The sequence below is a fragment of the Lupinus angustifolius genome, chromosome LG09 (genome assembly GCF_001865875.1).
Source record: "Lupinus angustifolius cultivar Tanjil chromosome LG09, LupAngTanjil_v1.0, whole genome shotgun sequence".
In the NCBI taxonomy this organism is placed as follows: Eukaryota; Viridiplantae; Streptophyta; class Magnoliopsida; order Fabales; family Fabaceae; genus Lupinus; species Lupinus angustifolius.
Window position 1 is genome coordinate 2,255,778 of NC_032017.1, and position 27,504 is coordinate 2,283,281.

Sequence of the window (27,504 nt, forward strand, 5' to 3'; positions counted from 1 at the left end):
GACTATGGTTACAACATTGAAAGTGAATTTCTACTTGTAATGGTGTTGATGAGTGAATACTTGACATTGGTTGCTCCCACTACTTGACGCCAAACAGAGATAGGTTTACCATATACATGACATGCAATTTTGATTTCGTTTACCTCAAAATTATAAAGCATGTGCCATTTTTGGTATGGGAGAAATCACAATTTTGATAAATGATGGTTTAGTGAAGACGTTATGCGAGGTTAGACACATACCATACTCGAAAGAAAAATTTGATTTCTTTGGGGACTTTGCAGGCTAAAGGGTTTAGCTATATAGTTGATGGGGAGAATGATAATGTCTAAATATGCAAAAGTGCTCTGATTGTCATGAAGGACAAGAGGACTGTTGGAAAAAGTTACAAGATGTTATGGTATACATTTGTAGGTGGAGTTGTTGGAGCGACTGAAGAGATTTCACTAGATTCAAACCATGATGCTACAAAATTATGGCATATGTGTTTAGGTCATATATATGTACATGGCATGACATAACTATGTAAGTGAGGAATGTTGAGGGGAGTCACTAGATGCAAGGTAGATTTGTGTAAGTATTGTATGCTTGAGAAACAAACACAAGTTAGTTTCAATGCTGACCAACATAGAACTTGAGGCATTCTACACTATGTCCATATTGATGTGTGGGGACCCACTCAGGAGCCATTCCTAGGAGGTTCCTAATATTTTTGTTACATTCGTTGATGATTTTTCTCGCATGCTCTAAGTATATTTTCTAAAGCATAAGTCAGAAGTCTTTACCAAGTTTAATGTTTAGAAGGAAGAGGTAGATAACCAGACTGGTAAAAAAATTATATACTTGAAGTCAGACAATGGTATGGAGTATAATGACTAAGTTTCTAAAATTCTGTGAGGAACAAAGCATTTAGATGCACTTTTTAGTGAAGAAAACTCCTCAAGAAAATGATGTTGCATAAAGGATGAACATAACTTTTACAGAAATGGCCAAATGTTTGCGATTGAATTTTGGACTTTCCAAAGGTTTTTTAGGCTGAAGCACTGAGTATGACATGTTATATCATCAATAGATTACTACGGGCTTCATCATATGGTAAAATTACAAAGGAAATATGGACAAATAACTCAATCAATTACAAAAATTTGTGTGTACTTGGTTGTCCTTCTTATGTACATGTGCATAATAATGAACAAACTAAACTTGAACCTAAGTCAAAGAGGTGTATCTTCATACGACATACCAAAGGTGTGAAGGGGTTCAATTTCTTGGATCCAGTTTCCAAAAAAAATGGTGTTGAGTAGGGATGTAGTGTTTGATGAATATTTCATGCAGAAATAGTCAGTTTGATAGAGGTGCCCAAGCCAAATGGATATACTTTAGGATCAGATATGATTCCAATGATCAATAAAACGATTCAAGTGAAGAAAGGTAAGGAACCATGTATTATTTCAAGTCAAGAACATGATTATTCGCAAGCGGAGAGTTCATGTGTAAAGAGTATCTACTCGCTAAAGACAGGGACAATTGCCCAATAAAACCTCTAGAGATATATAGCTTTGAGGATATGACTTTAGTTATTCTCCATATCAATTCAGGAGATCCATGTAGCTTTCCAGAGGCTATAAACACGCATGAGAAAGGACAATCGATCAGTGCCATGATGGAGGAGATGAAGTCTTTACACAAGAACCGAACTTTAGAGCTTATCCTATTACCTTAGATAAGCATGCAATTAAGTGCAAGTGTGTGAAAGAAAGGAAGCCAGCAATATCAGAAAAAGAAGAGGAAATGTCCAAGGGTCGTCTTGTAGCAAAAGGGTATTCGCAGCAGAAGTGGATCAACTATAATGAGATTTTTTTCCCAATGATGAGACACACTTCTATTAAGGCACTTCTTGTCGTGGTAGCCAACCAAGATATGCACTTAGAATAGATTGATGTGAATATTGTATTTCTCCATGGTGAATTAGATGGGAAAATAAATAAATGACACAACAAGAAGGGTTCAGTGCAGTTGGTTAGAGTCACTTGGTATGCAAGTTGAAGAAGAAGAATAAGTCTCCTAGACAATGGTACAAGTGGTTTGACATTTATATGTTGAAGCTTGGTTACAAGCATTGTGAATATGATTGTTATGTTTATGTGAGAAGCCTTGATGATTGCTCCTTTATTTTTGTGTTACTTTATATGGATGATATGTTATTGTTCCTAATCATTTGAGTGATATCAATGAGATGAAAGCCATGTTAGGCAAGGAGTTTGACGTGTAAGATTTAGGGGTTGCTAGGAAGATTCCTAAGATGGAGATTCACAAAGACATATGAGCAACAAAACTATGGATCTCCCAACAAAGTTATGTTGAAAATATGTTAGAGAGATTATATATGAGCAATGCTAAAGTGGTGAGTACTCTATTGGAAAATCACTTCAAGTTTTCCTCAAGATTCAAAGACAGATGAAGAGAAGAAGCATATGTCACAGGTTCTACATGGTAGTGCAATAGGTTGCTTGATGTATGCTATGGTTTGCACTAGACCAGACTTGACACATGCAGTAGGCCAAGTGCGTAAGTACATGTCGAAACCGAGGAAGCAACATTGGGAAGCACTCAAATAGATTTTCATATATTTGAATGGGACTACATGTCTCAGTATCATGTTTGACAACTAAAAAAGTAAGCCTTCAATTGTTGGTTACATTGATTCAGACTATGTAGGAGACTTGGATGATAGAAGATCCACAATAAAGGTTGTCTTTGCACTTGTGAGCATGCCAATTATATGGAGATCATTAGTTCAATCTATTGTTTCTATTTACACAACTGAAGCAGAGTACATGGCAACTGGTGAAGCTTCTGAGGAAGTCATATGACGTATGGGGCTTGTAAATGAATTAAGCATTGAGCAAGGTGAGGTTCCGCTATATTGGATAACCATAGTGCTATCTTCTTGACAAAGAACTATGTGTGACCAAATATATTGTTATGAGATTTCACAAGAACATTGAGTTGGTGGTGGCTTGTCGGCAGATACTATTGGAGAAGGTTCACATTACAGAAAATACAACTCATATATTAAGCAAGCTAGTTTTCATAGACAAGTTTAGACATTGTCTGAGCTTGTTGATCATCCACTAATTCTGGACTATAGAGCGCCTCAACCTAACGATAGAAGATGGAGATTGAAGATATTCACCAAAGTGGAGATTGTTGTGAAATGACTCATATTCAAATGGATCAATCATTTTCTCTAGATAACAAAAATACAAGTTATGAATTTGCACTGATGTAAAATGATTGGAGTAGAAGGGCTATAAATTATTGTTATGTAAACCTGCTGAGAAGAAGAACATATAGCCACAAAAACAAATCTTTATTTTCTAATACTTAGTGGTAGTTTCTCAACGCTACTAGGGACATAGGCACAACTAGTCGTACCTCGTTAGTAATTTCCTTGTTTTATTCTCTCTTCTTCATATTATCTCTTACTCTTTGATTGCTCGTTTGTTCCTAAAATTGTTTTAATAAAAAATGTGGATATCAAAATTCAAGTACATTTTATTGGTATAACCAAAGGTATCTAATTTATTTCGGGCTGAGTGCTTAGTTGTTTTTCTCCATAAGTGTCACTCTTAAGAATCAAACATTTGATATTTTGATCTATCTGAGGATTCGGTGCAACCTTACATCATTATATAAACGTCTTGTAAGTAATATCCGAAATCCATTTCAGAAATGGTAAGCATGTTGATAAATATATATGTATATGTATGTATATATATTATGATTTTTAACATTTATTGTTAAACTTAATTATATGAAGTGGTGATGTGATGCTATTAATATACTTTGATCTATCATATTGTTACTCCGTTCACTTTAATTTCTAATAATTTAACCTCACTAGTAGTTACTATATGATTATTTGCCCTCTTTAGCACAGTGAATGATAATTGAAATTTGTTTACTATATATCCACATTATTTACCCAACATTCAAAAGCCTAAATTGATACTTTGCCCCACGAATGAGACATCCCATGTGGTTATGAACCAACTTGCAAATTGTTGATTAATAATGACTATCAAGATAAAATGACAAAACTTAAAATTTAGAATATGCCATGCCAATTTGTAACACACTCTATGCATTTGTTCCCCATTATCTTGTTATATATCCTTTCTTAGGATAAAAGGCACATGATTCTCATTTCCTTGAGGCTACCATTTGAATTATTGTGTCCCAAATTGAACCAACCAAACACTTTTCTTTATCAATTTGAATTTTATAGTCTATCAATCCCATATGAGGATTATTTTTTTCTCTAGGCACATGATGACAATTTCCCTGAGGCTTCCTATTTTTGTATTATTTGTTTTTAATCCTTAACTATCATCACTTATGATATATTTTATTTTGGATTATTTTTTTGGGAAAGTGTTTCTTGGTCGCCAATATCATTAAAGTTTTCAGCAATTGTTATATGTTACTTATTCTATAGGCTTATCAAGAATGAGTAATTTTATTCTCACTTCAAATTTTTTATTCATACCCTTTTATTTTTTATCCATTGATCACAATTTTATAATTGAATACCAATAATCTCAATTAAAAAAGGTGTTGTGAAAGTTTGTTTAATATTTTTTTGAAGAGTTGATGTGAGTCTAGTGTTTAAAATTAGGATGACTAGATCGTTTATATTGCACTTATAGATATATAGAAAAAGATGCATATATTAACATTGTAAGAATTTTTATATTGTCATTACACTATCTATTATTCATTTTTATTCATAATTGATTTTTAAGTAAAAATAATATAATACAAATGTACTGATCATCTAAAAAAATTAGATTGTTAGTTCATAAATATTATTATAATATGCTTAGAAATCAGTAGCCAATGAGGTTTACATATTGGAAACTAGTAGTCATAGTCAAAGTTGAGCTCATGTGGAATATAAGCCAAATCCATACAAATTTGACCAACTTGACAAAGTTATCAATTTTGTTCCACTAAATATGATCTATCCTAAAAAAAATTAGTGATCTACAATTGACTAGCTAGATATGTTTGTAGATGTTAAAATAAGCTTTTTATGATATTATAATTTGCCAACATTGGATATGTGTGTATGTAGAAATGTATACATTTAACTTATGCATGTATAGTTTTTTGTGTGCCTTTCACATCTTTTTGAGATAGCTCATTTTGAATCCGCCGATATTAAGCTAGCATTACATGGATACTAACTAATGCTTCAATTAAATTTGGGTCCACAAGTGTAATTAATGCCATAACATTATTGTTTTTATGATCAATAATCTGAGTTAGAATTCTCTTCATTAATAGAAAGACAATTGCTTAAAAAAATAAAGGGAAATACAAGTTTTAATGACATAATTATCTTTTTAATTATAATGAAATTATACTTTTATCATTAAAAATAAAGGAAAAACGTTACTTATCTCTCCATCAATAGAAAAGATTTTTGTTCTTATAATATGTATTGATTGTTATTGGGAGAGAATCCTATACAGTAAGAGACAAAATATGTATTTTGTTTGTGTATTTAATAGTAAAAATATTATCATAATGTATCTAAAAAAGTAAAAAATGTCATATCATATTAATTTTCTTATGTTTTTCCATATACTTCGTTCTTATCGTATCCCATTATGATTATATTGATCACACTCATAGTAACATTGATAATATTAATAATCGTACACCTAATATATATATATATATATATGTATATATATATATATATATATAATATTAACATTGAAAAATTTAGTAAATATTTGCTCTTATTTAGAAATATAAATTAAAGATGTTATTTGATTATCTATGATAATATTTTGGTAAAAATTAAGTCATTTTTTTGAAAAAATTAATTTTAAATGAAAATCGGCTAATATAATTGATACGACCAGTATTATTCAATTAAAAAGTGACTAATATGAACGATTTTGGTTAATATAATTACATTACTGATATAATTATTATACCAAAATAATAAGGGGACTGATTAACCAGTTTTCTGATTGAAGTTTTCACAATATTGTTTTGGAGTTTTCATAACCCTTAAAACATTATATATATATATATAGAGCCCCACCTCGATTTGCATAATGTATCTCTTTGCTTTACTTTTTAGTATTCTTCTTTCCCTGTAGCTAGTCGTGTGTGAATAGCAGAAGGGCAAATGCAGCCTATTTGGTGCTGGCATTGTTGGACATACAACATGCAAAGCTGGACTAAATGTTTTGGAGAATACTTAGTTGTCTTGCACAAAAACAAAAAGGATCATTGGTTATTTGTTTTTATGCGGTGTGATCTTGCTCCAAGAAAAAAGCATTTACAACAAGTACAATATTATTCCATGAGCTATAGCTCAATTATTTGTACACGAGAGCACAATCGTTCTGATATATTCTTTATTTTATTTTTTAATTTTGTTTTGGTGTTTCTATGGGGCAAAGCACATGTTTTTGTTGGACAAATAATTGCCATGTTTTTGTTTTGATAGTAAAATTGAGGAGGGATCCATTTACTCTAAGAGTAAGTTTTTTAAACTTATTTCTCATCCTAGTTATCAATTATATGGAAATTCAATGGTTTGAGTTAATGAGTATATCTAAACCATAGAATTGATGGCTAATATGAAGAGTAAGTCTGAAGTAAGTGAACGAAAATTATGTAATTTAATTTTCAGGAGTTAGAAAAATTGTAAAAGGAATTAGTAAGTTTTTCATATATGTAAGACAACCCTAAGACTACTTTTCATTGATATCAAACTCATATGCTTTCTTTTCTTCACACTACTAACTTGCTCTGACCTATGAAAACGGATTACAGAAACAATAAGTTCAGGCTAACCCATTTTAGGTTTGGGCTAAAGTGGGTCAAATTAAAAAACCCGATTAAATTGTGTATCTCTCACTACGAGTTATGGAATCATCCTAGATAGAATTTTATTAATGATTTATTTTCTTATCTAATTTGGAGTTTAATGCTAATATAAATAGATGTTAATGTTATGTTATTTGTATCACAATAATCACAATATATAGATATTAAACACAAGTAAAACATATGAATGATATATTGATCATGTAAAAAAACTTTAAGTTCACAATATATATACATATTAAACTCTACCAAGATTAAACAAAGATATAGAAAATGTCCTAACTTAAGCATCAAGGAATCCCGATTGCTTAGTACAACTGTCCCAAAAGCTATAAAAATGATGATGAGGTGCACTCTTTCTAACAAAGAATTCATTCCTTAGAATTCTATTCTATATTCTAGTTTCACACTTGCATTTGCTCATGGCTTTGTCCCTTTGGAGAACTTCATTTTGATCTTCCTTTAGGGCAATTGCCAAACTATAAATATGAGACATTACCCCAATTTTAGTAAAGATTTATAGAGAAATTACAAATTAATGAATGCTGAATTTTTTTAGATTCGAGTTCCAATTCTATAATTGTTATAAGTAGAAGATCGACCGTAATTAAGATAACTCTACCTTCCTTCAGCTTTGTAATATAATAGAAGGAATGGAGGCTTATAAAAAAAGAACGAATTTGCTTTTTATATGGTAACTATATTTTTTGAGAATCATCATTTAAGATGATGACCATTAGAGTTTGGTATGTGATCAATTAAATATAAGTATATGACTAATAAATCTTGGTAATGATCTATTGAGAAGAGCACTATAGAGGGTAAGTGAGAGAGTTGTATACATAAGATTAAACTATTACGGATGAGAAATCAAAGATGCATTATATTTTGTCCTAGTTGAGTGAAATTGTTGTTATTCTCTTAAAGTGAGAGAGACAAATATTATACATATTTTATATAGTGCGGATAAATATTTTACTTCTTAATTTCAAGAGGTTTTACCATTTTAAATTTTTTGGTGATATTATTTTACTTTTGATCTATTTTATTTGTCTGTTTACAGCTTCCACAAGTATTCATTTTATATCACACATTTTAGAAAAAATGGTTCTGAATTTCCCAATAATAGCAATACTCTAATATTTCTAACTATTCATTTGATTCAAATGTGTTCCAAGGGAAAAAAGATAAGAAGAGAGAAAGTGAGGAGAGTGTTATATCTTTAGTCATTTGGTTGTAGAGAGAAACAAAGAAGAGAGATAAAATTATGGTTAGTCCCATTTAATTTGTTTTCTCCTCCAAAAGTGAAGAAAGTGGGAAAGAAAACGCGTAAAAAATAACTAAACTACCATCATTAATTTTACACTATTAAGATAATTCAATAGGGCATAATTGTCTCTTAAAAAAATTCACACATCTTTCTCTTTTATTTCTCTCTGTCTCAAAAATCAAACAATTCTTAATTCTATTATATTTCTCAAAAATCAAACAATTCTTAATTCTATTATATTTCTCACAGTTCAGTTTTATTAATTTTTTCTATCTTCTCATGTTCTATATTAAACCAAAGATAGCATAAGTCTGTGTTCTTTCCATAATGCAACCCAAAATGCCTTCTATTTTCTTTTTATGGCATTATACAAATATGTTATTACTAACTACATGTTTATGAATACTTGGGTGCTTTCTAGCATAATTACCAATATCTATGGTGCATGATTTATCTTTGGACTTGAATCACATGAAAGGTAACCAAAGCAAAGTGAATCTTTTTCTGACACATTATTCACCCCACTATAGATATGTGTATATCATTGATGCCATGGAAATATCCATTAATGATTGTGAATCATCATCTTTCATATATAATTAAATGATTGGGATCTACTAATATTTTAAACTTACTCCTCATCCTATGTATTAATTTTATGACATTTAATTGTTTAAATCTATTCACTAATTGAAACTATTGAATTTCCCTAGAATTAATGGATAGGATGGATAGTAAGTTACCCTAAAAAAATTGCTCTTAGAATAAGTGGATTCTCCTCCAAATGAATTGGATGGATTATGAGGATATTATTTGACTCTAAATTTATGTACCGTCAATATAAAATACATACACATTCAACTTATCATCTACTATTCGTTTGTATTACTTTTTTTAAAAATCAACACTAATTAAACATAGTAATAAATGATACAATAATAATATATAATTTTTTATTACATACATTTTTTGGTAATAAAAAATAGAAAATGATGTGCAATCCAAAATAGTGAAAATACTATATCTAGTTCAAGTGTAATATATATTCTAAAATATATTTTTATCTACCGCACGTATCCTTTATCCATTAGAGACAATTATACTCCAGTTAAATAATGATTTTTTGTTAGTTTCTCAGGGTAGGGGTGAGTACATTAATTTTTGGCTGAGTATTATTGCTATCCAATTATTCAAGCTTAATCTAGCAATATTTGTTTTATAATAGGGTGATAGAAGTGTTTTGTTAATACAAAATTTCTTAACAAGGTGTTGGATAATTGGCTTAATGTTGAAAATATTTTTAGGAATTTCGTATCTGGGATTTCATATTAGAAAAGTTTTATACATGATGGATATAACATATTTTTTTAATTTAAGAAAATTTTGTTGATTAAAGCATAAGAAAAATAAAAGAAGGTAAAAAGTTATTTTATACCTAAAATTTGATATTTTTATTGTGAATTCAACATTCGTACATAAAAAGAACGTCCTATAAAATTAAAAATATCTCATTACCACAAATTTGTACAAAAATTATTTGACTTTTATAAAATCAGCCTTGATTGCATTTTTTATTTTAAAAAGTGAAAATTGACTGGATTATATACATGATATTTGAAAAAAAATACATCCACTATTAGATTAATAAATGTCGATTTAGTGACTTAAAACTTTTTTATTTTTGTAACATTGTAAAGAAAAGAAAATTTCAGAGGGAAATAGATTTGAAATGGTATCCATCCCACCATTATTGAGCCAATTTAAATGCTCAATTACAATTTTTTTGTTATTTTTATTTTGTTAAAAGAAAAAAACGAAAACATGGGGAAACAATTATTTAAAATGATATTCCACCATTATTAATTCAATGAATGTTCAATTATTATTTTTTATTTTATTAAAAGGGAAAAACGAAAAATGGGGGTAATTTTTAAAATGACATCCTATCATTATTGAGCCAATAAATACTGAATTAAAACATTTTTCTTATTTTTTATTGTATTAAAAGAGTGGATCGTTAAATTGAAATTTAAAATGAATATCTCTCACACTTGCCTTAACTTTTTCAGTCTCTATCTTATTCAGGATTCTATCTTATTCAGTCTCTCATTAGATATCTAAACATTGGCAATAGAAATTGGCTCGTTTCATCCCCACAACCTCTCTATGTTCTGCATAGGATAGAGCACATGTTTCTCTTGTGTAGGCCTACAACATTGTGTTTATTTTCATTAAGATAAACAAGAATCAAAATTTGGCTGAGCCAAAACTGAAAAGCATGAAATGAGCATCATTATGTTAGTTAGTATGAGGCAAAACAATTTTATGTTCAATGTAATACAGAACAGGAAACTGAACATATTATCAGAATAAATATATTTATTTACAATGTGAGTGTTGAATATAATAAATAACTCATCATGCAAAATGAGAATGGCAGAATCTTATTTCTAAATTTTAAGCTTCTTTAGTTGGAGCCAAGAACACTTCTTCTTTTAAGAAAAGGTTAATCCCCTTTTATAGAACCATGCAACATAGCAAGTCTTTCTGAAGAGCTTTGATGTCCATTTCCTAAAACAGACACATCTGAATGATCAACAACTACGTTCAGTGGATCAGGTGACAAAGTAACAATAAGCTGTAACTCTTTCTGTTTATTTTGGAACCAATGCTGCACCTAAAACCAAGCAACAAAGGAACTTACTGCAATATGCATATACATATAGAAAACAAAGAGTTATTTAGAATATCTTGATGTAAAACCATAGTCCAATCAAATACGTAGATAAAAAAACACTCAAAGAAAATCAAGCTATCCCTTCCGACCTCATTGACATCCATCATGTTAAATTGCACTTGTGGTTGCAATTATGTTGTATTTACCACAGTTGTTGACAATTATAGGAAAATGCAGTTCAAAACTATCAAAATTGTAAGAATTTGGTTACAGAAACTATCAAAACCACAACATTGCAATCCTAATTACAGTTTCAGACCCCACTTTAAAACCATGCAATGATTCAACATACATCATTTGATTAATTTAAAAATTATTCCCTCAAATCAAAACAATCTCAACCATTCTGGCTATCACACAAAAACCTTACAATACAAAGCTTGAACAGTATAACTAGAGCATTCCACCAACAAGGTGTTGGTCCAGTGCTATAAAGCTCCACTGGATCCATAGATAGGTCAAGAGGTCTAAGGTTCGATTTGTGGGAGCGACACTTGTTGGAAGGACAATCATACATCCCAAAAGGAATTCCTCACTTATAGCATGAAGGGATACCCTTGGTTCAGTGTTTCAAATTGCGGACTGCATCACATAATAATGTGGCCGCAATATTGCGGTTGCAGTGACCGTCGCAATCGCATCACACTACAATTGCAGTGTGACACCAAATCAAAATGATTCGACCACAACAAGCCACAAAGTAAATATCAAAAATATTTTTTACTCATAAAATAATTCACACTGCAATAATCAAAGTCCGCATCGCAACCTTCTAGAAGAAACAGTAACACAGGCTTGAAACAAAGGCACTAAGAACTCAATGGAAGAATAGTAGTGAAGCTTCAAGAAGGAAGCGAACAAGTAACTGTCTTCCGCTTTAATAGAAAGACAATGAAATGGGGCGAAACTCCCCTCTCTAGTAATGGGGTGCAATTCTGCAAATACTATTAAACAACACACAAATTAGAGGACCAGAGATTTGGTTCTTACTTAAAGGGAATCAAGTATATATCACTTGAACTAACATCATGATTTAATTCTATTACAAACATTAATACTAGCTCAACAACCTTCAAAACAACTAATCAAATATGTCTCCAACTAGTTAGCCACCAATGATTATATTCCCATTACAAATCTTTAAGTACATGTTTGCAAGACATTATATTAATACATTCGATCAACAACAAATCTTAATAATTCAATACAACTCTACGATTAAATGCATTATTTCGATAAAATACTATAAAAAGTTTAGTAAAGGACAATTATTTTCTAGATTTTAATATAGCTGTATAATCAAGTTGAGAAAACATAACTAACATATGAATAATGTTTTGCTGAAGAGAGATCAAAATCAATACACCAAAACAAAATACATATAGAAACTTTTGTCTTTGCTTGTAGTCAAATTAAACAAAACGAACAAAAAAACAAATAGAAATTATGAAAAGTCAAATCACTAAAAAACGAAACTATAAAGAAACAAAAAAGTTTTCAGCCTCACATTTCGTAGAGGGGTAATGATATTACCATATCACGTTTTCCTTGTACTTTTTTTTAAAAAAAAATTCCTGTTTATAAATTATTATTTTATAATTTCTAGTTTTATCAGACTATTTTCTCAATTTTACCCTTATATAATTATCATACATATATTTTTTTATGAATTAATTCTATTTTTCATCTCTCTTAAAAAAATAAAAGTATTTATTCAAAATATAATATCCTTTAATGATCTCTTAAGTTATGTACAGTAATACTAGACATTAAAATATATGAAATGAAGAGAGTATATCTTTTTGATATTTGATCATTAGTTTTGCAAAAGAATGAATGATACTAATATTAAGGGAAATTACAATTTTCATGGTGGTCATTATTTTCCAATTGGGAGAATATAAATTGATCGAATGAGTGAACCATATATGTGATGAAATTTATTAAGTCAATTTTTTTATATTACTAATATTGAAAAATATAATGGCTTCCCTTATTTATATTTTCTGCTTGAAAAATAAAGAATTGGTTGGTGGCGTCCAATGCTTATTGTTGTATTGTTTTTTATATATCAATCATTTCTTTGATTAACAAATATAGTTTGTGTAGTATCAGTATTTTTTTTACATGTAAATGATCATATATCATTTATTGTAAGAATTGTTTTTTACCTTGTATATACACTTATAATGGTTGCTCGTAACAAGTCATTTTCATATACTTCCTTCACTTCATTAATGCTAATGAATTTTTGGATGATATGCTACATTTGCATTGCATTTAACTTGTATTTTAGGACAAAATTAGGACTTTATGATTGTTTTTAGCTTTCATTTCTCTTTGTTTGGGTTGAGCAAATGTTTTTGGCTATGTTGTGTAGTTTGGGTGGATTGAAATAAAAAAAGTAAAGATTGAGTACAAGAAGATAAAATTCGGTGTTGAGGTTATGTGAAGATCAATTGAAGGGCCAAAAGAAGTCACATTGGAGTATGGACAAAAGAGAAGCAATTTGAAGTGAAAGCGCCACATATATCCACACTCATAGATGTTATATTTTATTCCTATTTTTTAGATTTGTTTTGTCGGGCTTAGCCCAATATTATGTAATTAGGATAAATGAAGATTCTCCCTCAGGTATGAAATATACCTTACATTACAATTCTCTAATTTAGAATTTTGTATTATATTCTCCATTATGAGTGGGTAATTCCATTTGTTCCTAGGATTGGGGCTATGCCCTTTTACATTCAATAAACACTTGTTCTTAACCATATCAACAATGCTCATTTAAGAAAACGTTGTTGATATGTCATCTTCAACATCGCTCCTTTATGAAAGTGATGTTGATATGACATCTTCAACAATGCTCCCTCAATCAAGCGATGTTGAATAGATGTAAATTAACAACACTTGCATAACGAGCTTTGTTAAACATTCAGGAGGTTAATCAACTTTTGACATTTAAACGTTATAACATATCAACAACGCTTACTAAGAAAGTGAAGTTGATATATAATCTTCAACAGTGCTCCTTCAAGTCAGCGTTGTTGAATAGATGTAAATTAAAAGTGATTGCGTAAAGGAGCACTATTAAACAACAAACATTCAAGCTAGCGTTCATTTATGTTTGCGTTGTAGAAGTTATATCCATCTATCCAAATTAATAACGTTTACTTTAACGAGCATCATTGATTATCTTCCACCTTGAATTTAACAATGTTATTCTAGGAAGTGCGGTTGAATAACTATTATTAATTATGAAGATATATAGTAAGTAAAAAAAATATGGTGGTTGAACTTTGGCTTTTGCTTAGTGCAATGGAAGAAATCTCGGGGAATGAGGTAAAATATCCCTTCAACATTAGGAGGATCCCTTTCACGCTGTTGATATTTTAGGAAAGGTTAAATTTTAAGAGGATATAAACAACTTACTATTAATTTAACAACTATTTTTGGTAAAAAAGAATTTTCAGTAAAAATTATTTTTATGTAAATCAGGACCTTTTTTTCAGAACATTTATAACATTTTATTGTTCAAGTGATTTTCAGTGTAATATATATATATATATATATATATATTATCATTGTAAAAATTTATATATAGTTAGTACAATATCTACTATATATTTATATTATTTTTTTACGAGTGAATGTTGATAAAATATGAATGGTAGATTATTTAGTGAAATAAATAAAAAACATGATATACATTTTTTTTTTCACTTTTTGTTTTTGTTGAAATGGGGTTTAAGGCTAAGTGTATTCAGCATAATAGCTCCTCTCCCTTTCATAGGTCAAAGTGAACTCAGTAATTTCAATCACCTTCTTCCTTTCACCCGATCAAAGATCAAACCTCTTATATATCTAGTTAATTATTAATTTCATTGCCCCTTGTCTGTTTTATATGAAGCAGTTTTGAATCTCAAGTTTTTATCTAATTCAATTAGATGATTTTGCCATATCAACATTTGATCATTAAAACTTGGCTTAAACTTTAGTTCACATTGGTAAAACTTTTACATAATTAATATAATATAGTTTTTTTAAGTAAAATATATAATATAGTTATGTGATGTATCACAAGGGGAGTGGAATGCAACTATGATAAGATTCATTAGAATCTTAAGCAAAGAGATATGAAAATGAATGAGACGAACATAAGATTGCATATAGGATGAGGATCACTTGTCTCAACTTGGTTTCCCAATCCTATCTCACCCATTTATATATAGACATTTGGGTTTAATGAATTATTTCTATAAAGTTAAATTAAATTGAAGTATTATTTTTGATTTATTGGCAAATATTGATTGGTCTGGGACACCGAAACAGGAAAAACAAAGGATAAACAATTCTCGTTTGCATCTAACCCCATTGTCATAATGTGTGTAAAACTAGTCTTAAGCTAAGATTCCACCTTAATACTCTCATTGGCTACCAGGATACACTAACAATATATTTATCCCCAAGTTTAATGGGGTCTTGCTAGTGATAAAGAAGTGCAAAAACTTCAAGAGTTGTTTAATATGTGTATAATGAGTAAAACATAAAATGCCTACCATGTATATCCTCTAACAAATACTCATGACAATGTGATATATTTGGTTGTGTTGCAAAATATATATGTTTTATCTTATTTGGTTAACAAAGAAAAATAGAATGGAAAGAAAAAAGTTACATGGGCTCTACAAAAAAAAAATTCTACCTTATTATGGAGAGAAAATGGTGGGAAATGAACCATTAAAGTAAATTTACAATTTTATCAATAAAATTATAGCGTGGGATGCATAAATATAGTAGATGAATTGGCCTAGTGTGGTTGAAACTTGTGATAATTATATTTGAAATAATTAATTTTAATATAAATATTTTTTTGAAAATCATTATTTAGGGAAATATTTAATTTTAAAATAAAAGTATACTAGTTTGTTAATGTCTTTATGAATTTAATTATTGATATTTATGTTATTCTGTATTAGGATGATAAAAAAATATCGTCTATTTATACCCTTAAAATACTCATAATTTGTATTTATAATAGTAGTTTATGGGTGAAATGACTTTTATAATATCCACCCCGTAGATACATGTGTATTTATAAATTTATTTCTCAATGAAATATTATATATATATTATTTTTATTTTAAAATTATATATTATCTACTTTATTAGTGTTTTATAATAAACTTTAATGACGGGACTATAATAATAAATTTATTATTTATTATATTTTTAATGTTATAATTATTTTCATATATTGAAAATACATTGGCTACCAACAAATAGTGCATGTATAGACAAATGCAAGCATTATGGCCAAATCCTATTGTCATCCTTTTATCATATATTTTATTTCTTTCATATTAAATAACTAAAAAATAGTTCTACTTTTTATTATTTTTCTTTTGTTTTGACTTTCATTTTCTCTTATTTTCGCCACCAAATCAAAGAAAGAGTAAGTGACATTTTATTTATATATAATTATCTTAAAGCGTTAAATTATTGGATGCCCCATGTCTTCAAATTTGAAGCATTGATATAACTTTTCTATACTGAACTATAATTTAAAAATCAAATATAAGTCGGAAGACCTCAATCATGTTTCCGAAATATAAAATTGTGGAAGGACTCAACAAGCTTGTTGACTTGTTAAGAAGTTACATTTACCAAATAAACTAGAAGCTCATCATATCCTATAAGTATAATAATATAAAATTATTAACAATTAATTATTATATAAATAAATGTTTAAAGAGAAAATAATTTATGAATTGTTGTGTAGATCTTCTTTATCATTCATGTCCTAATATCATAATGAAATAAATAAATAATAGCCAATGTATTGAGCATATAAAAAAACTCTTTTCATACATATTAAATTGGAAGTTAATAAATTTAGACATGAAATAAAATCTTTTACAATAAATTCATTTAATGCCTTACCTAAAAAATAATAATTTCGATTTGAAAGTTAAAGATGGAAAATATTATATGATTATAATATTTATGTACCGTTTGTGTAATAATTTATAAAGTCTTTACATTATTTATCATTTTTTTGTATTACTTTTTTGTTAATGATAAACTAACAATGTATAAAACTCTTATATCATCGATTTATACATCTTTTCCTAATATTATATATGGCTCAAAGTATTAATATATGAGTTAATCACCTACCACGAATTATATTTTCAAAAACATTCTTGTTTTATATTGTTTAAAACTCTGTATACAACTTAAAATTATCACAAAGAGGAAAGCCAAAAGTAAAAAAAAAAAATGTTGTCCTTACAGAAAAGCATTAATCGCCAAGAAAAAGTTCCATGAGTTTGTAACATGTGTACTTTTGTCGTTTTGTGTGTCAGAATGATTCACTTACATTTATATAAAAACCATTAGATCCTATTCTACGCTAAGCATGCACTGCATTTTTTTCTCACTTTGAAACCACAACATGTCTCTCTCACACTTCACCACTCCTATATGTTGCATCTCTTCTTCAACTTCAGGTTTCTTTCTTACTTTTTTATTTTACTTTTTTTGTTTTATTTTTATGTCTCTTTACTTTGATGGCTAATTGGGTTTTGTTCTAAAGAGCTATGGAAATTTTCAATTTGTAGTTGCAATGGTTTTCTTAATTTATTTGTTTGTTTAGGATTATTATTATTATTATTATTCCTTTTTGCATGTCAAGAGTTTGGAATTTGCATGTGAGTTGCTAGCCCCAGATTGGGCTATTTATTGCTTCATTAGGAGTATCATGGGTGAGGTTGGCGTAATGGTAAGCTTTTTATTTAGTGATCATGAGGTTGCGGGCTCAAATCGTGGAGACAACCTCTTCGCGAGGCTATGTACATTTACCTAACCTATACCTCACTAAGGTCGGAGCCTCGTGTACTGACAGTTTGTTGGGTTGAATTTCTTGGATGTTTATTGCTTGCATGGTTCTAAATTGCGGTTACCTATTACAAAAATTTGAAAGAAAATATTTCGAGAAATCTATGAAGATCAAATTAGGTCGCATTCGAATGCTTAAGAAATCCCTGAAGCTGTAAAAGCTGAAATATTTAGAACCTTGATTGCTTAATCAGTGGTTTTTTTCTGTATGTTCTTCATAATACATTGGAAAATGGTTTTACTACATTGTTTGGGTTAAAAAGATGAAAAGTGAAGTAGATTTCACAATCTAAAGACCATTTTTATAATTCTCTGTGTACATATCATCAGAAAGCTGGAAATGCATGAAGCATCTCTTCTTCAATGTGCATATATAATACAGTATGTATCTTTTTGTAATGCATATTGAAAGGTCTGATATGATTTAGTTTTTAACAGATTCTTTGATGATTGCATCAGATGTAAAGAAGAAAAAGAACAGTACAGTTCTGGTATGACATTCATATTGTTGAAACTTTTTTTCTTCCATCCGAATACTTCTGCGTGAGAACTAGTAAGGAAAAAAACTTGGGTTTATTGCTTGCAGTGCCTTGATGAGACTAAAGAACGAATCAAGAACATGTTCAACAAGGTTGAACTTTCAACTTCTTCATATGATACTGCTTGGGTGGCAATGGTTCCATCTCCAAATTCTCCTGAAGCCCCGTTTTTCCCTCAATGCTTAAATTGGTTGTTGGATAACCAACTCTTTGATGGCTCCTGGGGTTTTTCCGATCGTCATCCATTACTTACGAATGATGCTCTCTTATCTACATTGGCAAGTATCCTTGCATTAAAGCGATGGGGCATTGGCGACGACCAAATTGATCGGGGTACATATGCCATTGTCATAGTAGCTATCTCGCTTCCACTTCTGTTATATAATTGGATTTTGTTGACATGCTTGCAGGTCTTCTATTTCTTGAGTCAAACATTACTTCAATCAATGACGAGAAGCAACATCTTCCCATCGGATTTGATATACTTTTTCCTTCTTTGGTTGAATATGCACAAATTTTGGGAATTAATGTTCCTCTTGGAGCAACAAGCTTGGAAGCAATTATTCGAAAGAAAGAGATAGAACTCGAAAGGTAGTATTTGGGTTCTCTCGTATATATAGTTATATATTTCTCGACTTCCCAGGTCTTGGAAATATTCCTGATTTTGAATATCTTTTTATTAAGTTCCAGGAGCTAAGAATTTGAAAGCCTTATTTTTCCATTCTGCCTAAATTCCCTCAAACTGATATGTTTATGGTATAATTGTCATAAAATAGAGGCTTTCAAAGCAATTCTGAAGGGTGGAGCGCATATCTAGCATATTGTTCCGAAGGAATGCAGAAGTCGAGGAGCTGGGAAACAGTCATGAAGTATCAAAGAAAAAATGGATCTTTGTTTAACTCACCTGCTACAACAGCAGCCATTTATAATCAACTTAAGAATACTGACTGTCTCAATTATCTTCAATCAGTACTGGGGAAGTTTGGGAATGGCGGTATGTTTCCATGCTCACCTTTTTCCGAATTCATTTGTAATTACCATTTTTATATATGTTACTCGGCCTTTTATTTTTCAGTTCCAACTGTCTATCCTCTGGACATATATGCTCGGCTCTGTATGATTGACAGTCTTGAAAGGTTGGGTATTAATTATCATTTCAAAGAGGAAATCCAAAGTGTGTTGGATGAGACACACAGGTAATACTTAATTTCGAATGCATGCACTTGTTAATTACTATGTCAGTAAATGGAGAAGTCGGAAGGGTATCATAAATGTATGTGATAAAATACGGAGATAGTGTCCTCTTTAAAGAATTTAGCAGCCTTTGAAGTAAGTTTTAAAACATCCGAACATTTTTCCAAGTGTAGAAACATTTTGTTTTCCATTCATTGAGCTTCTGAAAAACAGATATTGGCTGCAAGGAGCAGAAGAAATATTCTTAGATCCCACTACATGTGCAATGGCATTTCGTATATTGCGTCTTAATGGCTATGATGTTTCTTCAGGTTGGATCATTTTTAATATTTAAGTAGTGTAGAATTTTTTTCCTCTTTATCTTAAAAGAAAAAACCAAAGAAGCTAATCAGTATGTTGTGTCTTTGTAGACCCACTACATCAATATTCAGAAGAAAATTTTGCCAATTCTTTGAAAGGGTACTTGAAGGATATTGGTGCTGTACTGGAGCTATATAAGGCTTCACAGGTCATTATACACCCGGAAGAGTCGGTTTTGGTGAGACTACATTCCTGGACAAGACATCTCCTGATGCAGGAATCCTCCCCTCAACAAGTATATGCTGATAAACTTCGTAGTTATGTTGACCGTGAGGTAGTTTCTTTTCTTGATCTTTCACAAAAATTAACTGCATGTTCCCACAGTTTTATGATCCTTCCTAAAAATTGCGTTGTTTTTTAACCTTAGGTCAAAGATGCTCTTGGTTTTCCCCATTATGCAAATTTGGAGCGTTTATTAAACAAGAGATCGATGGAGCATTACAATGTAAAAGAAACAAGGATTTTAAAAACATCCTATAGGTGTGTCTCCAGTAGTTAGTTTCCCCAGTGTCATGTTCCTTTTCCATTCATTATCAAATTCTTGATTTTTACTATGGTCTAGATCTTGCAACCTCGCAAACCAGGAATTTCTAAAGCTAGCTGTAGAAGACTTCAATATCTGCCAATCAAAACATATTCAAGAGTTGAAACAACTATCAAGGTATATACTTTTTACTAATTTTCAAATATTGACAACCTGAATGGTGATCCATATAGAATGATCATAAAAAATGACGACTCGGTGCATGAGGCTCCTACAGAGTGGGGTCTAAGTTTTGTTTATGTGATTCTTCATGCTTGGTATCACTGAAACTTTTTCAAATGTATGTCGTGATAACATAATTTAGCTCAAATATCTACTAACGAGGTGTATTTAATCGAGTTTGATCTAACTGAACCATAATGTAAGCAGGTGGGTTGTGGAGAGCAAGTTAGACAACCTAAAATTTGCAAGGCAGAAACTGGCCTATTGTTACTTCTCCATTGCAGCCACACTTTTCACCCCCAAATTATCTGATGCCCGGATATCATGGGCGAAAAATGGGGTGCTCACAACAGTTATTGATGATTTCTTTGATGTTTGGGGTTCTGAAGAAGAGCAAATAAACCTTATTCAACTAGTTGAGAAGTATATTCCTGTTCTTAAATTGAAGTGTTCCATTACTTGATTCCCATTTGAATTTTACCACAATTTCAACGCACAAACAATGATATTGAAATTGGAATGCAGGTGGGATGTAGACATCAACACTGCTTGTTGTTCTGAGACTGTTAAGATACTATTTTCGGCTATTCACAGCACAATTTGTGAGATTGGAGAGAAATCAGTCAAGTGGCAAGGACGTAACGTGAAAAACAATGTTATCAAGATTGTGAGATGAATATTTATCTTTCTGCATATATTTTTCTTCCAATGTTCTATTGAGTTTCAAATACATTCAATGAAAGTAAACCTTGGATTATACTTAGTTGTACACTTCCATGAGAATTTGCATTGTTTCATAAAGGCCTATCGATGTTTCCCCATTTAAGAGTTCTCCTTAGCTAAAGGATTCTCTTTGTTTGCTTTGCAGTGGTTGAATTTGATGCAGTCTATGTTTAGGGAAGCGCAGTGGTCCAAAACCAATACTGTCCCAACAATCGATGATTATATGCAAAATGCATACATATCATTTGCCTTAGGACCAATTGTCCTTCCGACCCTCTATCTCATTGGACCTAAGCTTTCAGATGACGATGTCGAAAATCATGAATTGCATTGTCTGTATGAGTTCATGAGCACATCCGGGCGTCTCCTTAATGATATTCACGGTTTTAAGGTATATACTTCATTGCTTCTGCATGATTCCCTGGTTCGTTTTAAGGTAACTAACGTCTTTTGTCTCTGCTGCAGAGAGAATGCGAGGAAGGGAAATTGAATGCAGTTTCTTTGCGTATTATTAATGGCAATGGACTTATCACTAAAGAAGATGCTATTGAGGAGCTGAAGGTTATCATTGAGGATAAGAGAAGAGAACTCCTGAAGTTAGTTTTGCAGGAAAAAGGCAGTGTAGTTCCAAGAGATTGCAAGGAACTGTTCTGGAAAATGATGAAAGTGTTGAACCTATTTTACATTAAGGATGATGGATTTACTTCACTTGAGATGCACTCAAGTGTAAATGCTGTACTTAAAGAGCCTGTTGTTCTTCATGAATTGTTAGAAGGTGCCCAACAAAATCTAGATGTGTATTGACAAAGTTGGAGTTGGAATTGCTCTTGAATGAACAAATTGTGAAATATGAATAAATTTGGTGGCCATTCTATTCTAAGTACTTTGTGATTTGTGTTATTGTTCATCACATAATGATAACTTTCTTAGCCTGGCTGATTCTATTCTAAACTACACCAGACTTTGTTCTTAAGGAAAGCAGGAGACTCTCGTATAGTGGGATATGAGAAAGGTAGATGTAAAAACTCAACATTATCATCATAAGTGAAGACACTGATTATGTGATTTGAATTCATGATCTTCGGACTACAAGACAATTAACCTTACTGTTATGCACAGGTAAATACAAATATTTAAGGAAATGTGTAAATAAAGGAAGAAGAAAGAGAGGGGGAGAAAGAAAGAAAGAAAAGATTTTATTAATGTATTAGAAATCAAATAGTAAGAAAATGATTGTGTATTTCATACATTGAATGAATAAAATGATACTTAATTGAATAGAAAAGTTATATACTAAAGGACTTATATAAAAGGAAGAAAAATTAACTAAGCCCAACAACTAAAACTAACTAATCAACCAACTCTAACTATAAAAGGTAAATTAGTTTAAATAATTACTAGTCTAATACAATATTAACTGCAAATACCAAAATATATTTCAAAATATACTTTTACATCCCCTCAAGATGGAGAATGAATGTTGACAACTTCCAACTTAAACAAAGATAATTGAATGGAGAAGGCAATCTTGAGATCGACATTTTATTATTGGAGTCGTCAACAATAAGAATAAGAATAGGTGTTCCAATAAGAACAAAATTTGTAGTATGATCATCAAAGAATATGCAATGAAGTAGAGAGAAACTGAGAGAACCCATAATTGAGATTGTATAATAGAAAATGGCGTGGATAGCAAACCGAATTGATCTTGAGATGCAAGAAAGGATATCATAGAATGGAAGCCAAAAAATATTTGATTAGTGAAAGTGAAAGTAATAATGTTGTTCATCCAGAATCAACACAATAGAAAAAATATCAAATGAGATCAAATAATATTATTACTCAAGAATACTATGTTGGGTTCATGGCCAAAGAATGAGAGAAATCTAGAATATGGTGAAATATGAACAATATTTGTTCCAGAATATCAATGCTCAAGATATAATCTTGATTTATTGGCCAAAGAATGAGAAAAAACTAGAATATGATGAAATATAAAAAATACTTGTTCAAGAATAACAATACTAGAAAATACTATGTCGGTTTCTTGACCCAAAAATAAGATGAAGTATGAGTAATATTTGCCTAAAAAATATCAAGAATAATATATGAAATATGAGCAATTTTTTCTCAAAATAACAAGAAAAGAATATGATAAAATATGAACAATTTTTGTTCAAGAATAACAAGAAAATAATATGATGAAATGTGAGCATTTTCTCAAGAAGTAATCTATGAGTAAAAGAGAATGATAAAGAAAGGTAACATATGAGTATTCAGAAGTAATCTATGAAGAAGATCTTGCTCCTAACCTTGACACACTTTTGTTGAAGACACCAAAATCAACAAACAAAAAAGAAAAAAGAAGTAGACCTTAAAGATATAGAAGACAAGCTTCCAAGGTACAAGATTTAATAGTCTTCTAAGATAGGTACTTCTATCCTAAAATATTTCATTTATGATTAGTCGCAATGCTCAAGTGAAAACCATTTCGAAATCACATTGAAACATTGAGTCAAATGATATCAATTTTAAAAATGCTATGTAACATATTACTTGACATGAGTAATAGGTTACTGGACCTAAGTAACATGTTACTTAAACTGAGTAACAAGTTAGTGGAACTGAGTAATAGATTACCCAAACTGAGTAACAGGTTACCCAAATTGAGTAACAAATTACATAAACTGAGTAACAATTTATCCAACAAAATTGACACAGAATAACCGATTACTCAGTTGAATAAAAATATTGGGTAACCAATTACTCAAATGCAATAATCGGTTATTGAGAGTTGTTACACCAGAATTTCAAATCCAAATGGAACAACTTTCATCCAAAATTAATGGGTTTCATTCCAAACGTCTTCTATCTTCAACTTGAGATTGAAATCCTATTTAAAGGCATTGAGACACCTAATTCTTGACACACTTCAACATATAACATTTTTCACAACTTTCATATACTTTGTTCCTGCAACTTTGAGTTTTAACTACCAGATTTTTCTAAAGTTGCACCCAAGTGTTTTTTCTCTAAGTTTTCATACGTTAAACACTAAGAGAATTGTGTACTACTTACATTTAAATGCCATAAGGATGGCAAGTATATTTTTTTTATATCTTGGAAAACAATCTTTGTCCTAGCCTTATTCTTCATTCAATTTGTTGTAAAATTTTCACCATAGAGTGTGGTAGAAAAGGGTAAGAGTATTTCTTAGAATAGGTTTTCTTCTAAGTTGGTGAGATATTGGTGACTGTGTAATGTACTTGTAATCTCAGGGTGAGATTTGTAATTGCAACTTATTATATCAGTGAAAATATCTTGTACGGCAAGAGGACTGGACATAGCCTTCGGTGGATAAGAAGGTGAACACGTATAAAATTTATGGTGTATATCTACTCTTCTCAACTCTTCTCAACTTATTATATCAACTTATTACATTTACATGTTCTTTACTTAGTTTATTTTCTGCAACTACTTTGCTGCTATATACTCTTACTTCCAATTTCATCCCTAAGCTTTAACCTAGCCCAAACCGAATAACCTACTCCATTTCCACTTCATAAACCGACTTCTTCATCCCTCATTTTCAAGAAATTCGTTTTCCCCACATTGAAAACTCTACCCTAGGTTTCCCTCAATCCTTATTCTAAACCTACATCACGGTTAAGTTTTAATTGCAATGGAGAGAGGACGTGCTAAGAGAATCAAAACAACCGCGCAACGTCCACCGCGTGCTCCAAAAACCGTGCCACCTCAACAAGCAAGGCAGGATCGTGGGGACCCATACTATTCATTGATTTTGCAAGAAACCAGGTTGCTGAAATTTTAGGGGAGAAAACCTACATATATTCAGTTTGTGAATCTGAATTGGCTAGCGGAACAGAACTTCGATTTTCCGCATGGTTTGCAAGCTCAAGAGGTTGTTCCCTTCTTGGAATTGAAAGGTAACATTTACCCTGCTCTAGTTAGGGAGTACTATGCCAACTTTAGATACAAAGATGGGAATTATTGGTCAATGATTGCTGGAAAACTGTTTGAGATTAATGAGGATTTTTTTTATGAACGTGGGTGGTTTATCTTGTACTGGTGCTAGTTTAAGTGATTATCGTTGGGCAGACAACAACTCGTTTGATGTTGTTGAAATGTATAAGTCATGTTTGCATAGACCTCAATTATATGTTCAGGGCGAATTGACCAAAGTTGTGTCACTGTCCGTGGAAAATACGCTCATACACTACTTGATTGCCTACATATTGATTCAGAGGAACACAAATCATGCACAACCTACGGTAAATGATTTGATGTTCATGTTTGCTGTGAAGGAGAACATCATGATAAATTGACCTGACGAGATTCTAAAGGTCATGTATAGCGTCTCCACTTCTCAATCAAGGTTGCTTCATTATAGTATCTTCATTTCCCAAGTTATTTACTATCTACATATTAATGTTTCGGATACTATAGTGTTGGACTGCTCAGACAAGGATCACTTGATTGGTGAAAGTCTGATTCATAAAATGGGTATTTACAAGTATGGTAACACATGGCAATATCAAGAGGATTTCAACACTGTAAATCTTGACCCCTCAGGTGAAGATGATCAAGATGATAACCAAGAGCCATTTGCTGCAACTTAGGGGGAGTCTTCAGGATATGCATAACAGGAACCTGCTTTTGGACAAGCTTACATGGATGCGATGGAACAACGTCTCAACAATAGGATGGATCTCCACTTTAGTCTCTTAAGGACTCATATCATACGGATTTGGAAAATTTTGAGGAGTGTCAAAATGCTTACATTAACAACCATTACCAATCCTTGCGGAACTATGTTCAAACCACTGCTGACTCACAAACTAGAAGATTATGTGCTGAGTTCAACAAGCTGAGTGCCTTCATCAAGGGTGGTAGTAGCTCGAAGACTCCTGACAACCAGAATCCTCCATCTCATCCTTAGTTAGGAGCCCTTAGAGTCTTAGTTTATCCTTCCAAGCTAATGGACTTTGTTGATCCTCATTCCCTCTTGAGAATTTATCTTTTATGTTGCATTATTGCTCTTATTTCTGGATTGTAATAACTTTATATCTTCTGCTGAATTACTGCTTTAAAACTTGACATTGTGTTGCAATGATTTTGAATTATCTTGTTCACACTTGATCTTTAATTATGTTGCAAATAGCACTCTACTTTGTTTTAAATGGATCTTGATCATGATTGGTATATGTGATTATATTGAATGATTATGCCTTTTGCTAACAGCTCAAACATTTCCAACGCTTAATCATTCCATGCTTAATTTGATTTAGCATAACCCTTCATGCCATTAAAATTGTATTGTTGTTGTCTGCTGTCAATTTAATCGATTAAGGCCTTCATTTAATCGATTAAATGATGTAAAAAAATTGTGAATTTGTTCAAGCTTCTTACAGCTGGTTGATTAGTTACTTGCCCAAAATTAATTGATTAATTACAGTCTGTTATAACCATCATAACTCTCCTAACTTTTGACTAGAATTGAATATTTTTATCCTTTGATAATGTCAAAAGGGGGAGAAAGGTTGTTTGTTGTGTTATATGTATTTTGCAGGTTGTATAATAGTTTTTTGCAGGTTATTTTACATAGCTTCCGTAATAATGATTGCTTACCTAAGGGGGAGCAAATGTGCTTCAACTTTGTATCTTTGAAAAACAACCATTTTGCAAATTCATCATCAAGCTAATCCATCAACATTTGAAGAATTTTGATGTGGTGTTTGTCATCATCAAAAAGGGGGAGATTGAAAGTGCAAATTGTCAAGGATAGCACTAGCAATTCTTTGCCTATGTTTTGATGAAGACAAGGTTCTATTAAAGCTTGAAGATGACTCAACAATCAACATGCCTTATGCTCATTTGGTCATATCTAGACTAGGACATAATTTGAGTCAATATTCTAAGTAGTCTGGGATGTGTGTCGTAGTAAGTGAGTATAGGTTATATGAACCTAGGTGCTAGCCTATCAAGTCATCTTAATTGTCATATCATATCCATGATACATATCATCTAGTTAGTTGTATGTTCATGCATTAATCATACATGTTATATGTGCATATTAGACATAATATAATTGCTAGAACATGTATATATGTTGTGAATAACGTATGAGAAGATACCT

General features: G+C 31.0%; 1 protein-coding gene across 3 annotated transcripts in view; it reads left to right on the top strand.

Moving 5' to 3' along the window:
• The window catches only part of LOC109356576 (ent-kaur-16-ene synthase, chloroplastic), a 24,329-nt gene continuing 14,130 nt past the window's right edge, over nt 17,306-27,504 (top strand). The window contains exons 1-14 of one of the 3 annotated variants that reach the window (XM_019599974.1): nt 17,318-17,437; nt 18,264-18,316; nt 18,412-18,697; nt 18,775-18,955; nt 19,141-19,358; nt 19,440-19,560; nt 19,772-19,869; nt 19,969-20,192; nt 20,286-20,398; nt 20,481-20,579; nt 20,832-21,047; nt 21,150-21,291; nt 21,493-21,738; nt 21,813-22,228. In XM_019599974.1, coding sequence (XP_019455519.1) covers nt 17,383-17,437; nt 18,264-18,316; nt 18,412-18,697; nt 18,775-18,955; nt 19,141-19,358; nt 19,440-19,560; nt 19,772-19,869; nt 19,969-20,192; nt 20,286-20,398; nt 20,481-20,579; nt 20,832-21,047; nt 21,150-21,291; nt 21,493-21,738; nt 21,813-22,151 — 2,391 coding nt within the window. In that variant the 5' untranslated portion in view covers nt 17,318-17,382 and the 3' untranslated portion in view covers nt 22,152-22,228. Of the gene's footprint in view, nt 17,438-18,263; nt 18,317-18,411; nt 18,698-18,774; nt 18,956-19,140; nt 19,359-19,439; nt 19,561-19,771; nt 19,870-19,968; nt 20,193-20,285; nt 20,399-20,480; nt 20,580-20,831; nt 21,048-21,149; nt 21,292-21,492; nt 21,739-21,812; nt 22,229-27,504 lie in introns of those variants that run through there. The other 2 variants (XM_019599976.1, XM_019599977.1) reach the window with 2 other exon arrangements.